This window comes from Mya arenaria, chromosome 11 (assembly GCF_026914265.1).
Source record: "Mya arenaria isolate MELC-2E11 chromosome 11, ASM2691426v1".
NCBI lineage: Eukaryota > Metazoa > Mollusca > Bivalvia > Myida > Myidae > Mya > Mya arenaria.
In genome coordinates, this window is record NC_069132.1 from 12438846 (window position 1) to 12456008 (window position 17163).

Consider the following 17163-nt stretch of genomic DNA (forward strand, 5'->3'; position numbering starts at 1 on the left):
CCGGGAAACTTAGCCATTAACCATATAGCCCTGGCAACTTAGCCATCAACCATATAGCTCTGGCAACTAAGCAAACAACCATTATAGCCCGTGCAACTAAGCAAATAACCATATAGCCCTGGCAACCAAGCCATTAACCATATATCCCTGGCAACTAAGCAAACAACCATTTAGCCCAGGCAACTTAGCCATTAACCATATAGCCCGGGCAACTAAGCAAACAACCATATAGCCCAGGCAACTAAGCAAATAACCATATAGCCCTGGCAACTTAGCCATTAACCATATAGCCCTGGCAACTAAGCAAACAACCATTATAGCCCGTGCAACCAAGCAAATAACCATATACACCAAGCAACTAAGCCATTAACCATATAGCCCTGGCAACTAAGCAAACAACCATATAGCCAAGGCAACTTAGCAAATAACCATATAGCCCTGGCAACTTAGCTATTAACCATATAGCCCTGGCAACTAAGCAAATAACCATATAGCCCAGGCAACTAAGCAAATAACTATATAGTCCGGGCAACTAAGCAAATAACTATATAGTCCGGGCAACTTAGCCATTAACCGTATAGCCCAGGCAACTAAACAAATAACAATGTAGCACAGGCAACTAAGCAAATAACTATATTGTCCGGGCAACTTAGCCATTAACCTTATAGCCAAGGCAATTAAGCAAATAACAATATAGCCCTGGCAACTTAGCTTGCCCATTTAGTACCTGTTGAATTGTTTAAGGAACTTACCTAGAATGTGTATAACCTGCTTTTATGTAAACAAACTCAGGTTTTTGAGATTCGTTGGGTACAAAAGACACTTTATACAAGAATAAACTTTTCATAACACAGACCTAAAAATGTTCATCATTATTAAAATGCACTTGTTATTGTTTGTTTTTTTCTTAAATAACCAAGCGTTGCTTAGTTGTGTGTATATTTAAGTGTAAACATCTAATATACTCGCGGTCAATGAAAACGCACGAGAGGACATTCTTACCATAAGTTGACGTTGATGTTCCATTAAAAAAACATAAAGTGAAATAAAGTTTAGGCTATTCTGAAATGTAACACTTTCCAAATGATGATTTGGGGGTAATTTGATCATTATTGTGACACCTAAGACGTCGAGGGTAAAAAATTTGAAATTCAGAAACTCAAAAACTAGTATGCCCGCCATTAGCATCCTGGACAGATTGGCATTTACGCCTCATACTACGAATGAGAGGTTGTAAATGGTACAGGGGGGGGGGGGGGTATTCCACTCCTCCCGTAGTGTCTGTACAAGCTCGGCCTTGTTGCTGATGACGTGACGTCCACTGTGTACCTGACGTCCAAGCTGGTCCCAAAGATGATTAATGGGACTAAAGTCCGGAGAGAAGGCATGCCAGGGCAAAAGATTGATGTTCTGACGGTTTGCGTAATTGACATTAAATATCCTTCAAACTACCACGCTATGTTACTACAAATCTGCTAAAACAACATTTTTATGTATACAAATTAAAGTATGCCCTATTTCTATGTTTATAATTTTGTATACATTTCGGTGCGTTTTCATTGACCGCGAGTATAGTTTCCAGAGTACTAAATTGATTATTTGCAAAGTAAACTGAAATACAAATTAAAATGTGTTGCAATGCATAAAATGTATCTGGTATTAATACACATTCTGCTGATATTGACTGACGTCATTTTGTATGTGATGTATGGGCCGAGTGACAAGCTGCCAACGGAGTGAATGACAGAACGCTAAATATTCACCAAATATGCATATTGTCAATATGTGCCGATTCTCAGAGATATTTTACAGTTTCTCCGTTATGCAACTCTATTAGAGCAACTTAGAATTGCTTAGGCGTGACAAATTTCCACAGAGGTAAGAAACCACAAAACTATTTTGTGGAATATTACTTCATGTGCCTTATAGGACAGAAGAATTGGTGAGTGAAATTGCTTCCAACATCTTCCTACGTAAACGCGGTAACCAAACACAAATTGTTAGATCATATTTGAAGCTATGGGTTATATAACATACATTAGCATCCACCAACCATTAAAAGACATATGATGTGACATCGACATGCAAGTCCACCATTTGTCTTGGATTTGAATTATCTACTATTGGTCAGTGCCGACTTATGGTAAAGGAAGCCGACGATCAATACCATACTCAGGTTTAGCAACGTTCATTATCAGGCGCGTAGCTGCCTATACGCGAGTACGCGGCTGAAACATAACGATTCTGACGGAAAAAAATCAGCCAAAGTTGCAGTATGCGTACTTGACTACATGATCCTAAAACTGACTATTTTCCAGTACTAAATAAAGCACCTAAAAACATCCAGAATGCACCAGATTGCACCATGGAGTTCATAATTTTCCCAAGGGGTCATGTCCCCGCCTCCTAGCACAATTATCAATCCACATGATAAAAGGGCTAGCTACGCACCTGATTATTTACTGGAAATGAACACAGAATGTATCGAAACAAAATAAGCAAAGTGAAGAAAATCATGTGCCCTTTTATTGTAGTGTTTTCTTAACTTTAGTCGTTTTAATAGTTTTTGTTTTATAGTTGTCAAATTAACAAATTTTAAGTGTTATTTCACATAAAAAGTATACTTTGTTATCAAAGTTTGAGAAAAAAAAGTATTTTGATAGATCACGAAATTTCAACATATAGCGAGTTGTAAAACTTAATTTAGGAAAATGGTTAAAGTTAGGGAATTAATTCTATATGAAATGTTTCATGAATACCAGCCCTAGACCACTGCAAGTCTGACATGCAACATGGTGTACTGTTGTCGACCAGGCGTCGGCCGTAACGTGGAATCGAAAGTTATGATCCCTGACGTCCATAACAGTATTGCTTTGCATTTTTGCATAAGCATAGGTTTGGTACTTTGTTTATTGAAAGACGCACGGCATTATATTCATTGCGCTTCAGGAAATCATTTCCAGAACTTCGGAACTGTCATTTGTTTTAAGATATGATCTTGCATTCAATTTTGAGCTTTTCTATAAATTCCACTAGGCTGTAAAGGAAATTGGAGGGAAAAACCCTTTCGGCAATATTCTTGTGGCGATGTTGTAATATTCTGTTCCCCGGAATCATAGTATTGGCAGTGCAGTGGGGGCGTTACTCTGGCACTGTTATGTCCATCCTTAAGTCACAGACCCTGCTATTATCAAACTTACTGGCACTGTTTTATACATTCTTACGGGCATTGGTATGTTTAACTTACTGACAACGTAATGTTCATACCTCGGGTGTATTCTGTAATTTTGAAGGATCGTTCTTCCCTAGCAGTGAATCCAAATAGAGTTCTTTTTTTCTTACAAGCTATGTCTCTGCCTGATATTTATATGGTAAATTTACCATCCCTCTAGATCAAGTTACATATATACCAAGTTGCAAATAAGCCAATAACATAAGAATGATCAGTTCAATGCACGAGTAATGGATATGACGCATGGTGAAAGATTAATTACTCTTTCGTAACATGTTAACCTTCATATCGGAGAAAGTTTAGACAGATCAGTGCTTATTTAAGCGGTGATATAACGTTAGCAAAATTTAGAACACCTGGGACATGCAATAACTAGAACACAATCTCACTACATCTTAATATATGTTTGCATGTTTAATAAAATCAAAGATTCTAATTAAAACTCAACACCATAAATGACAACCGTTAATAGCACAGCAACTAAACTTAGCATGATGACTTATCAACTAACATATAACTTTACATATATTAAGATACTTGTTGGCAATATTTCCATAAATGATTTGAATAACTCTTTGAGTTCGAACTTATTATTAACCTATTACAAATTCAATTAATTTATTCCGAAAAAGCGCCAGCGGCGGTATGAATAAGCAATATTCAAATCAAATCAAACGGAATTAGGAGCATTGCGTATTAGGCGCTGAGAGAACCTGTGTACTTTTGCATTGATGTAATAAATTGTTAATTAAAAAAAACACAGACACGATATATTATGAAATTGGTGTATTAAACTTGGAAAGGCAGCTGTGACAAATCATTTCGGGTGAGTAACGTATTAAACCCCCCAAACTGAGCAGTGTAAACGGTCGGATATTTCCCATCATATTAATATGATGGGGAAATAAATTACTTGTTTCATTTAAATGTAAATGTGTCAGGAGTACGGGTATATGAAACATGTAATTGATTTAACCAGTTAAGAAGGATTGGGGTATTAAATCAGCTGGTTTAATGAAAACATATCCTCGTCTTGCACACTTCAAAAAGGTAAATGGGTGACGGATGTTTTATTGGATAAAAATGAGATGCATACAGTCAATATTTATAGACGATACGAACAAGTTCGGCATTAAACAATTTCTTTCAGGCTCTACATGAGTTATAGTTGTACAATACAGTATCTAGACACACACGCACTTTGTTTGGTAACGATTAGTAACAATCTGTTGATCCAACGACGCACTCTATATCATCATACAACGCCAACTACCGGGACAAGCCCAGTTGTCAAGCAAATCACGATTTATGTTCCCCATAGACAACAATCAATTTAAACGTGACAGACAAAACCATTTCCAAGACTTGTGAAATTCGAATTCAATATGTTTGCAACATGCTTCAAATATGGGTTCACATCAGCGTCCCACTTCTTTAAATGTTCTCAAGGGGACTATCGTCTATGTGTCTTTTGTAGATATTAGCCTGTTCTCAAAGATGTCTCTGGTTAATAGCTGACGCGAATGAATATAATTAGGGCATCGCTAATTGCAAACACGAACGTATCATCAACTATTTTGCGAATTATTGAAGCGTATGATCATGCAACAATGACTTCTTTTTTTAACCTTCTTGAGGGTAATTACGTGCTTTAATCAGATGTACTGCACTACTTTGTAATATCAGTTAACATTGATAAGCAGAACGACGTAACATGTTAGTAAGTATAATGGGTTCATGTATATCCCTATATTATTAGCATAAATAGAGGGCTTGCAAGCAAGATATTAACATTCAATTGCGAGTATTTGTTTTTGTACGCATACATGTGGTCTCACCGACACTCACAAAACGCATTGCTAGTGGTTTTATCTATGTTCTTACCATTGTTTTAAGGAATGAATTGCGAGGTTGATGTCATTATCGGGGTATGAACGCAGTTGGGCTGTTCAAAGAGTGTGGAGTCCGAAGGATGAGGTACTCGTCAGGTATGATCTGGTACTAGTCAGGTATGATCAGGTACTCGTCAGGTATGATCAGTTACTCGTTAGGTATGATCAGGTACTCGTCAGGTATGATCAGTTACTCGTCAGGTATGATCAGGTACTCGTCAGGTACTCGTCAGGTATGATCAGGTACTCGTCAGAAAGTCTGCGTACCAAGTTATGCCATTTTTTTTTAATTTTTGCGTAATGCGTGCCGCGCACCTCATTCCTTCTGAAAAAACAACAACCGCGTACCAAAACGGCTGGATTGGTAGTGGGTTCTTAAGTATTTAAAAGGCTAACTATTTGTGTTTTCCATCAGCTAATTATTAGTTTGTGTTTCCTTCCTTTACAACTTGAAACGGACTGTAAATATAGAATCATGTGGCAATTCATGTGTATGACCCGATGAAGTACATCGAGGCTACGCGCAAACTTATGACTTGAACTTGGTTAGCTAAATTTCCTAACAATTGAGCATGCCACTTAGGTTAGCAATCTTTCAATTGTTTGAAATCGTATGCTTTGTACTAAATACGGTATTCGTTGATATGTCAGTGAACATGATCAACCCGCCGTAATTACTGAGGTCGGCAGTATGTGCTGTATACCTCCATACGACTACGATCAATACTGCGACTTCCTTTGGTGAGACAGATGGTTCTTTGTGATTTTACGTACTAATGCTAATTTTCTGCTCGTTTTTAGCCTTTAGTAAATTATCCTTTAAAAACATTGGTCGCTATGTGGCTTGACAAAATCATTAGTAAGAGGTAGCACCATTATGGAACAAGTGGAATCGTGCTATATTCCAATTGCTCTTTGTCGGTCTCTAGTTAAGAGTCTGTTTCGCCTTGATCCATGCCGTTATAGTGTACAATGCTCTTTTTAGGTACCTAGTTAAGAGTCTGTTTCGCCTTGATCCATGCCGTTATAGTGTACAATGCTCTTTGTAGGTACCTAGTTTAGAGTCTGTTTCGCCTTGATCCATGCCGTTATAGTGTAAAACGCTCTTTGTAGGTACCTAGTTTAGAGTCTGTTTCGCCTTGATCCATGCCGTTATAGTGTAAAACGCACTTTGTAGGTACCTAGTTAAGAGTCTGTTTCGCCTTGATCCATGCCGTTATAGTGTAAAACGCTCTTTGTAGGTACCTAGTTAAGAGTCTGTTTCGCCTTGATCCATGCCGTTATAGTGTAAAACGCTCTTTGTAGGTACCTAGTTAAGAGTCTGTTTCGCCTTGATCCATGCCGTTATAGTGTAAAACGCTCTTTGTAGGTACCTAGTTAAGAGTCTGTTTCGCCTTGATCCATGCCGTTATAGTGTAAAACGCTCTTTGTAGGTACCTAGTTAAGAGTCTGTTTCGCCTTGATCCATGCCGTTATAGTGTAAAATGCTCTTTGAAGGTACCTAATTTAGAGTCTGTTTCGCCTTGATCCATGCCGTTATAGTGTAAAATGCTCTTTGTAGGTACCTAGTTAAGAGTCTGTTTCGCCTTGATCCATGCCGTTATAGTGTAAAATGTTCTTTGTAGGTACCTAGTTAAGAGTCTGTTTCGCCTTGATCCATGCCGTTATAGTGTAAAATGCTGTTTGTAGGTACCTAGTTAAGAGTCTGTTTCGCCTTGATCCATGCCGTTAAAGTGTAAAACGCTCTTTGTAGGTACCTAGTTAAGAGTCTGTTTCGCCTTGATCCATGCCGTTATAGTGTAAAATGCTCTTTGTAGGTACCTAGTTAAGAGTCTGTTTCGCCTTGATCCATGCCGTTATAGTGTAAAATGCTCTTTGTAGGTACCTAGTTAAGAGTCTGTTTCGCCTTGATCCATGCCGTTATAGTGTAAAATGCTCTTTGTAGGTACCTAGTTAAGAGTCTGTTTCGCCTTGATCCATGCCGTTATAGTGTAAAATGCTCTTTGTAGGTACCTAGGTAAGAGTCTTTTTCGCCTTGATCCATGCCGTTATAGGGTAATTTGATCGTTGTAAGTATCTCGGTAAAAGTATATTTCGCCTTGATCCATGCCATTAAACACATAGATAAGTTTACTGCTATTGAGTGTTTTGTTTCTATGCCATTAAATACATAGATAAATGTACTGCTATTGAGTGTTTTGTTTCTATGCCATTAAACACATAGATAAGTTTACTGCTATTGAGTGTTTTGTTTCTATGCCATTAAACACATAGATAAGTTTACTGCTATTGAGTGTTTTGTTTCTATGCCATTAAACACATAGATAAGTTTACTGCTATTGAGTGTTTTGTTTCTATGCCATTAAACACATAGATAAGTTTACTGCTATTGAGTGTTTTGTTTCTATGCCATTAAACACATAGATAAGTTTACTGCTATTGAGTGTTTTGTTTCTATGCCATTAAACACATAGATAAGTTTACTGCTAATGAGTGTTTTGTTTCTATGCCATTAAACACATAGATCAGTTTACTGCTATTGAGTGTTTTGTTTCTATGCCATTAAACACATAGATAAGTTTACTGCTAATGAGTGTTTTGTTTCTATGCCATTAAACACATAGATAAGTTTACTGCTATTGAGTGTTTTGTTTCTATGCCATTATGAAATATACTTGTGTTGATGTTGAGAAGTGAAATATAATTTATTTATAAAATTATCTGAAATGAAATGACTGTTGTATGTGAATACATTTTATTAATTCACGCATAATGTTCTTTAATACTAAATTGATTTGTTATCTGGAAACAAGACATGACAAGACCTTAGAAGTTGTTGCAATGTCCAACGACTGTAAACTGAAGAAAACTGAGTTGGCTGTGAGGAAACATTATATTAATACTGACTGGCGTCATTTTGTGAGTGATGTATGGCCGAACTGCTATACTGTTAACGGAATACTTGACAGAATGATTATATTTTCACCAAATATACATATTGGCAATTTGTGCCGGTTCTCAGAGATATTTCAGAGTTCAACTAGCATGCAATATCCTTTTCACATTTGGCATAATATGGGAGGTTTTCTGACATAAAAAATCGTCTTTCAAGAACTCAGACATGTTATAGATAACAATAAGAGACCGAGAATGCATGATTTTTGACGTGGTTTTGAAGGCAAGATCATTTTGCTTGAACGGTCCATCATAAAATGTCGCATAGAATTTCGTACAAACATTCCCTTAAAATCGCAAAAAAAATAAACACAATTAAATAAGCAGCCTCTAAAATACAGCTGTTTTATTCGTTATTTGGTCAAGGACACCAAAATAATATTGACTGGTCAAAAATGATCCATAACCTATATACCTTTGTAACTATAAACGAATCATTAAGCCATGTAAACTAGCCTAAAGACAACTGATCAAGGCGTTAGCCACTAAGTTTATTAACACCTACGGCGTTGCCCGTCTCAACTATTGAGCAAAAAAGAGAGTTGTTTCGGATTTAAAAACATATACGGTAGGAAGGTCGAAATAATTTCTTGCCTTTGTTTAGTCAAGTTTTTTGTCTATTATGCTCATTCTGATTGTTTTGCAACACGGGAAATAGACAATTTGTTTTGTTACGCCTTATATGACATACGAGGTGACATCAGCACGCAAGTCCACCATTTGTCTTGCATTTAAATTAGTTACTCCTGACAAGTAAAGGAAGCCGCCAATCAATACCATAATCAAGTTTAACAACTTTCATCATTCTGAAACCGAACAAAGATTGAAACTTAATGCTACAAATGCAAACTGAACGAAACGAAATGTCTTCATAGCAGCTCACAATGTACGAATTATTTATAACTACTGTTAAAGATGCACTCTTACTCCCAAATAAGATTTACCACTATTGTTACAATTGTTTTAATATTCCAAAAGGGATGAATAAATGGTTCTTATGAAGGATACCGAGTTAATTTTGAAAGAAATAAGCATAAAACACGGTATATCTACCTAATGAGAGACCACAGTAAATAGTTTAGCATTCACCATTCATTTAATATGTTTGCTCTTTCTACTATTAAATACACGGTTACAATTGTGCATTGAGTTTTAATAAAAATGTCACTTTAACTATCAGTGTTAAACTGTTCTAAAAATACTAAGTTTTATCATCTACTAGTTGTTTATTTTAGCAATCTAAAAAAACATATTTAAAACTGAACTAATAAGTCTGAAATAAAGAAGAGAAAATCAGGTTTGGGCTACAAGGATCATTTAAGCGACTAAATGTTACAATACGTCTGTTCCAAGTCTGCGTGGACGGATGTGGCATTAACGTAATTCCGAAATTAAATTAATGAGTACATTCATTTAAGAAATCGATACGTGAACACTAACTCATGAATTATAATTATAAAAAAGACAAGTTCGTAAGTTCAGGGAGATTATTATTTTTATGGCATCACACGATGCTTTATTTAAAAGAAATGTATGAACCCGCGTCATCCCTAATTCAACCATTGACTCACTATATGCTAATGAGGTAGATGTGTGGGCGGAGCATTGCGCTTTGCATACAGTACCTGAGCAGTTGCAATTACTTGATACATACTGAACATTTTCAAAAGCAATTTTACATGAACAAAATTAATATCTTGTTACTTAAAAAAATATGGTGCAAGTATTATCGAATGAAAAATTACCAATGTTGTTTAGTGAAAAGATACTACTCGATAATGTTATTGTAGCAAATCATTAGAAATATTTAAACTAAGATACCAACAGCTTGAACATTTAAGCAAATGTTGATATTTGCTCAAATATCGTCGTTGAAGACCATGATTTTCATTACCATTAACAACGCTTATAATCACTTAATTACAGCTTTGTTGTTGCGTGGTTGGTTGATTGACATAATCACGTGATGTTGTCAATGTATTGTTAAGAAGTCAAAATATCACTCTCTTTTTTAAGTTCTGGTGGCCTAGTGTCGAAAGCGTTCATGTTTTATTTTGTTCTTGACTGTACAAGCATGGGTTCGCCCTCACTTGAACTAAAATACTTTTTAAAAATATAACGGTAATTTTTTCTGCAATATCGATATCATAGAGGGAAATAAAGATAAAATTAGTGTGTTCAGATGCAATACCGAGAAAAATATTTTTTGGCACAAAAACATAAGCGGGTAGTGTGTCAATACTAATTCTCCTTTTTAATACCTCCATCACGTGAATAGCTTTGAAGTTAAATACTTCATGATAGTAACAGTGTAAGTATGACTTTTTTGTTAATATTAAATATTCAAACCAAAATATTTTTAGTTAAACAAAACAAATCATTAGTATATAAAGCAACATATAATTTTAAATATTCAGAAAGTCATGTGATATGAAAGTTTCGTAATGACGTTGTGCGCTTTAATTTGGATTATACTTTCCTTTTTAATGCATATTGTAATTGCGACAAATGGATTATTTTATCATTCTGGGGGTTACAAAATGTCAAAAAGGTAATGGAAAGTAATTTAGAAATACACAAAAAATCACATCACTAAAACAAAATGGGGCTTTAAATAAACCAAATATTTATACATTGAAAGGACGCCCACAGCATCATTTAATCTGCATTTTGCATAAAACAAAACTCGGATTCAAAACTAGATTTGACAATGGTTTGACGATAGGTTATTGCAATTATTATTACAAAGTTGGTAATTGTTTTGTTTTTAATACAGTTTTTTTAGATCCTTAAGTTATATGCTTCAAGACTGACGGACCAGTCTTCATATACGTGTTATTATTATTTCATTAAAAGTAGTCTACATCCCCGTCCAACACAACCTTCAGTTTATGGCGTCCTTAACCAAAATGATTTGAAGTAAATAGTGTGAACGTAATTGCCTTGTTGTGTTCCTACTCGCGTCATTCGTTGTCTGAAGGTTATATGGTCGCATGGCTTTCAATCTTGATAAATTAGCATACTTACCAAGTTTCTCGCTACCGTATTAACGAAAGAGTAATGGACATTGCTCATGCGCACGATTCATTAAGTTTTCATAGCGTCAAAGCCTTCCAATTAGTTTGACGTCATGTTCTTATTATAAGACTATTAAGTATTGGATGTGGTGTACATTTGATATATTATCTACATGAAAATAAGAATATTTAGAGAGCGGTTGTACCATTCAAATGGCTAACGACCTTTTCAGATCCATATATGGAATTAACATTATTAAAAACAAACAGTCTCTGTAAATACATATTATTCTGGCAATAATCCTCTGTAATACAACTTCAGTTGTTTGTCATGACTGGAATTATTAATGCCTAGTACTTAGTCATATGCAACAGATGTTTGAATGCTTTTCTTCTACTTACAATACAAAATATTACTACACTTACTTAAAGAGCCCCAGTGTAAATACAATGTAATCTGTTCAATCATTCGTTTTGTGTTGCTGGTTAAAAACGCGCAGTAGTGTATGTAATATGAATAAGGTCCAAGGCGATCCTATGAGTTCGGTTACAGACCTGCAAGTTCATTGTCTATATATTCTACATTATGGGAAGAAAGTTTCACTTCTGTATTAAACATAAAGTAAGATTAGAAATAACTTTCGTTTCCTTAAAGAAAAGACAATTGGTCGAACATACAACCACTATCCGGTAAAGTGTCCCAGATCCGGCGTTGCACTATATCCAATTAAGCGAATATCAGTGTGTGTATACCACGTGATAAATTACGTCATATATGCTACGTCGGAAGGCAACATTTTGCTTAAAATGAAAACTTAAATCAAAGATTTAAAAAAAACTTTTCTTTTACTACATCATTTTAGATAAAACAAAGGGCAGTCTATGCCGCTTAAAGAGTCCCGCATTCGTTTTATTACCGAAGTTTGGTAAGGTGATTAGTTTCATCAAACACTTCGACAAACCTGTTTCCAAAGTTATGTTTTGACAGTGCTCCGTCAGGCGGCCGTATTGTGAAAAGGTTTGTCGAAGTGTTTAAAGGAACTAAACTCTCAATGAAACCCTGATAAAAGACCGAAGGTCGGGCTCCGTAAGCTGCGTAGATTGCGCTTAGTTTAATTTAAAATGGTGAAGAAATAGTGAAGTTATCTTTGTTAAAAGTCTTCATTCGAAGCAAAATATTGCCTTCCGACGTCATTGTGCACACACCGGTCTCAAAAATAGACAGTAAGACCGGTGTGTACACAATGTTCCGACGTAGCATTTATGACGCAATTTATCACGTGGTATACACGCACTGGACTATTTAAACAAAGCAGAGCAAATAGAAACAGGATATTTAGAGAGTATTTTCATCCCCAAACCATTCAACTTCTATAAAGATTGAAAGTAGCACATGAACTTATATGGTATAACCAAGCTTTGACTCGGTGCCATCTGATGGAATAAACGCACGTAACACGTCTGCAACATTTTCCGTTGGAACGAGTTATTTTTAGAATGACATAGATAATACAGAGATGAATCCAGCAGCGTAAAAGTTAAATTCATTATTACTCCGAAATAAGATTTACCAAAATTAAAACAATTGTTTTAATACATCAAAAAGGATGAATAAATGTCGAAACCAATGGCTTTTATGAAAAATACCGATTTTAATTTAAAAGAAAGGTGCAGAAAACACGGTATTTCTACCTAATGAGACGATAGTAGATCGAAGTAAATCTTTTAGCACTCCCCAATAGTTTAATATTTTTGCGTTTTCAGCTGATAACTACACGGTTACAACCTTGTTATCAGTAATTAATATTGTTCATAAATGCATTAATTAGTAAGTAGTTAAAGGTTCATCACTCAAAATGTATGTTTGTTACACGCGTGTATGTTTTGATTTGGAATAAGTGTGTCACTATAAAGCTACTTAAATGAAAGTATGCATGCATTTGCCGGAACTATTTTGAACAGCATTATCACAGGATATCATCACTATCAACCCAGGAAGGTGAAAGCAGAGGCTACCGATGGCGATACCCAACGGCCAACGGTGTAAATAACAAGAACGTTACTAAGTATCTCCATTACATACTAATAAGCGTGTCTGGTGATATTGTCTCACAGGACATTCTAATGTATACGTGTGTTATAATGTATCGTGAAACATCATACGTAATATAACGATGTATCACTCTTTTGGCTAGAAGACAGCGTTGAAATGGTTATTTCGAAAATAGCTGTTTATTTGAATATCAAGTGCTTTTTTAATTTTTAACATTTTCCTTACATTTATAACAAACATAAATGTGAAAATCAGAGATTTCGTTGACTGTTCTATGTGGGCTATCGCATCATTTGATTGCTCTTATGAAATTTGTGTCTAATGGCAAAGAGATCCTTGTCTTCCATGGTGTCGATTTGCCCTTTTCTCATTCAATCGACTGCTGTTTATGGTTAAAATAGAGGAAACTGGGCTTGTCCCATAGATTCTGTATTATAATGACCCGTATATTTCGAAAATAGCATGACATACGTTGTAACACATATTTACCTGGTACGACAATATTGATATGTAAATTGTTTGCACATATTTTTCTTTATCGACGGCTCGTTAAGGTATTATCTTATAAAAGAAAGTAAACTGTTAAAATGAAGAGAAAACATTAAATGTACCTCATGTTCAACCCTTAGTTATTTTTATATAGTGCAAAAAAAAGATTGTTCATTTGTTTGCCAATGCTAATTTTAAAATGCTCTGTTCGTTTTATAGCTTGGACATAAAATGGTTATTGCAGCGGCATTTTGCAGAAAAGTTGTATTCTCAATCAGGTAATTTATAACATAAACACTAAGGTCTGCAGTTTCAGTTGGTTATTTATTTTCCTTTTATTCCCGTCCACATGCAAAGCTTCAAGCGTCTCCAAGGCAGCGAGAGGAACATTTCAATACAAGCTAATGTATTTCTTCTATAGGTGTAATCAAATCCAGCAATGAATCGGACGAGAGATAAGTATTGCAGACAATGTAGATTTAACTGGCAATTTCATTTCTGGGAACGAGAACGAAATGGCTACTTTGAAAAGTCTTCAAAAAGGATTTTCTCGGTAACTAATGGTAACGCAAATATTTCTGATCGAATTGAAGGCAAGACCATCGTTAAATGTGAATGAGTCAATGTGACGTACTTAGATGTTTCAAGTGTCCACTTTATCGGGCAAATGATGGGGGACACAAACTATATGTTATTTTCTGGAGACGGGTAATTTATACGATCAGATCTTACTCAAAATCACCCACCATATGTATAAACTGTTAAAATGGACATGCAGTAAATACGTTTGCTTGCAATAGTTCATATCGATATAACAAACTAATCTATATCTCTAGGTATGTATTTTGGTTTCATAAGGTACATTTCCACGCGGTGATGGTGTGATGGGCATGGGTTTATTTAACATGTAAATTTATCCACCAAGTTTCGGATGACATAATTTTCCTCATCTCCCTTCAAACAAAGGGTGGGGGATGGGGTGCTAATGCAAAAGTGAATATTAACTTTAACCTATTCTGTAGGATTGTAGACTTCAACATGTGTTCTTTTTATATTCTCTAAGCATAATTAAGATATTTTATAACGATCAAAAAGAAACGAAGGTAGTTAAATAAGAAAGCTTAGCTCATTCTTCGTTTGGTCATACTGTTGATCAAAAGAACGAATGTTGGCTGTTTCACTAAGTTCCTACTTTCCGCCATATATGACGAATGACATTATTGAATGGACACTTTTAAAGCAGTAGGTAGGAGAAAGTCACCCTAAATTTACCTTTTTGTGGGCTAGTTTGGTTTAGCATTAGCCCCCTCGATTTTCAAAGAAATGTGCGTGACAAACGCCTTTTTGTACATAAATGCAATGCTACCTGAAATCAATATTCATTGGGATTATCAACACGCAAATGTCGAAGATTAAATGTAAACTTGAATCATACACATTCCTTCATTTCTCCATGTTGATCAGGGTTCCAAGAACAAAGAACGCACATATTGCGTTGCTGTATAATTATACTGATATAGTCTTTAAAGGCATTTAAAGTTCTATAATTGTTATAAGTCTAAAGAGTTCTAAAGATTTGTTTAAATTTGTGTAAATGACATTAAAAGCATGAATTAGTCCTTTAGAACCGTGGAATTTATTGTGACAGACAAATGCATTTAGGTTTGAAAGACAATGTGTTTATAAACGGATGAGTGTGTTCTAGTGTTATAGATTTAAGCCTCTCACAGGTTGTGGTTTGAACCCCACCAGAGATTCCTTCTCATGGCCCCTAAAAATCACGTCAGTGCTGGTTTCTATACATATTTCAGAATCGAGAGAGATTAATGTCAGCTTATGGCTGTTGACACAAACGAGCTAACTTAATTTAGTATAAGTTTAAGGCTTTAACCATGTCGAGACTTTACTTATATACATTTCTTAAAAGTATTCAAAATCTTAAATATAGAAGATATGTTAGGTACCGTTTATGTTTTCAGCAAAACGGTGAAGCCAATTTTAATGCCAAAGATATAATGTCTGTTCCATAGCCCCCCCCCCCCCCCCCCCCCAAAAAAAAAAAAAAAAAAAACTACTTTTTTAGAAAACAAGTTAACAAGCCTGCTTACCTATGGTGGAAACAACGGTGCCAACGAAATAGAATGAGCCGGAGAAATCCCAGCGAGGCCTTTTGTTGCCCACAAAACCCGCAGACTCAGCCTCCGAGTGCACGCGCAACAGGCGCTCGAGGTCCGTGTGGTTAACATCCGGGTACCTGTCATAGAAGGCTTGCACGTGCTCATTGTATTGTTGTTTCTCGACTTGCTCGTTATCTCGTTCCAGTACCATGAAGACAGAAGCTCCTATCAGCATGTAGACGACCATTACCAACATGAGCAGAAAGAAGCGTGCATTGTCCTCGCGGAGGTGAAGAGAGGAGCAGCAGCCCTTGTGGGACCTGGCCATGCCTTATTTCCGGCCACCCACGGCCATATCTACCCACACCGCAGCTCCAGACGCCCGTCCAAAGCACCGTCAACTAAATTCTTAAGTATTTAACATATACTTTCACCTAACATTGTTACTAACACTAGATACGGTGTACTCGGTGATGTTTTACCGGACGTATTTCCTTTTTATCATCTCATTTTTATTTCCTTTTTAACACATTATTTAACAAGCCGTATTTATTGCGAGAGTTCTAACACATTACTTTTATAATCATTTAAATTTACATATCCTTCGTATAAATATGTATTACGTTGTATAAGCATTAAGTATATACATTTACATTACGTAAACATTTTGCCTTATATGGTAGACTAAGGAACACTAACTTACTAATTACAAAAAATAACACATCCCAGAAAACATTTCATCACTGCGCGTATCCTAATTATCCCTCTGTATCTTGGTCTATCCGCGGAAATTCGACCGCTTACAACAGTCCAAGCTCAATGTATTAACAGACGGCTAAATTACCATTTCTGATAATAAGATGCCCTTAATAGGCACGGTGTTTGGAATAACATAAGAGTCGTCTGCCTGATCCGTGTACATATCGGCTCAAAGTGCCATATTGCCGTCGCATCTGTGCCAATGTAAAAAGATAAGGTTCCTCGGAATGGCCGCTGATGCTGATAACTTGTCTCGTATTTGTCGGCACTGTCTACACAAAATCAATGTGACTCCGTAAATAATAGATACTTAAAAAGTATATAATTACATAGTGATAATGTTGAATAACCGGATAATAATTACAAACATGAATTCATCACCTAAATTAGTTTCCATTTTTCCACAAATTCCAGCGATTCTTATTTATAGCAAACATATAGAAGAAAAAAATCCGATGTTTTCAGCATCCTAGCTACCTATCAAAGTGTATTTATATCCAATTTATTATCCTTAACCGTACTTTGACACTTTTCATAAATGTCTTCCGCTAAAATTAGACCTGAAATTATCAATACAACAGGTTTTAATAGACTGTATCAACAGTTCCATTGAATTGGATTGCTTAATGTCGTTGTTATGACAACTATT

The 17163-nt window shown here is 35.7% G+C and overlaps 1 protein-coding gene across 1 annotated transcript in view; it reads right to left on the reverse strand.

Moving 5' to 3' along the window:
• Positions 1–16730, reverse strand: part of LOC128209317 (potassium channel subfamily K member 13-like) — a 69560-nt gene extending 52830 nt beyond the window's left edge. Inside the window, exon 1 of the mRNA XM_052913300.1 lies at positions 15747–16730. Within this exon, the coding sequence (XP_052769260.1) occupies positions 15747–16083 (337 nt within the window). The 5' untranslated portion in view covers positions 16084–16730. The remainder of the gene's footprint in view (positions 1–15746) is intronic.
• Between the last annotated feature and the right edge of the window lie 433 nt (positions 16731–17163).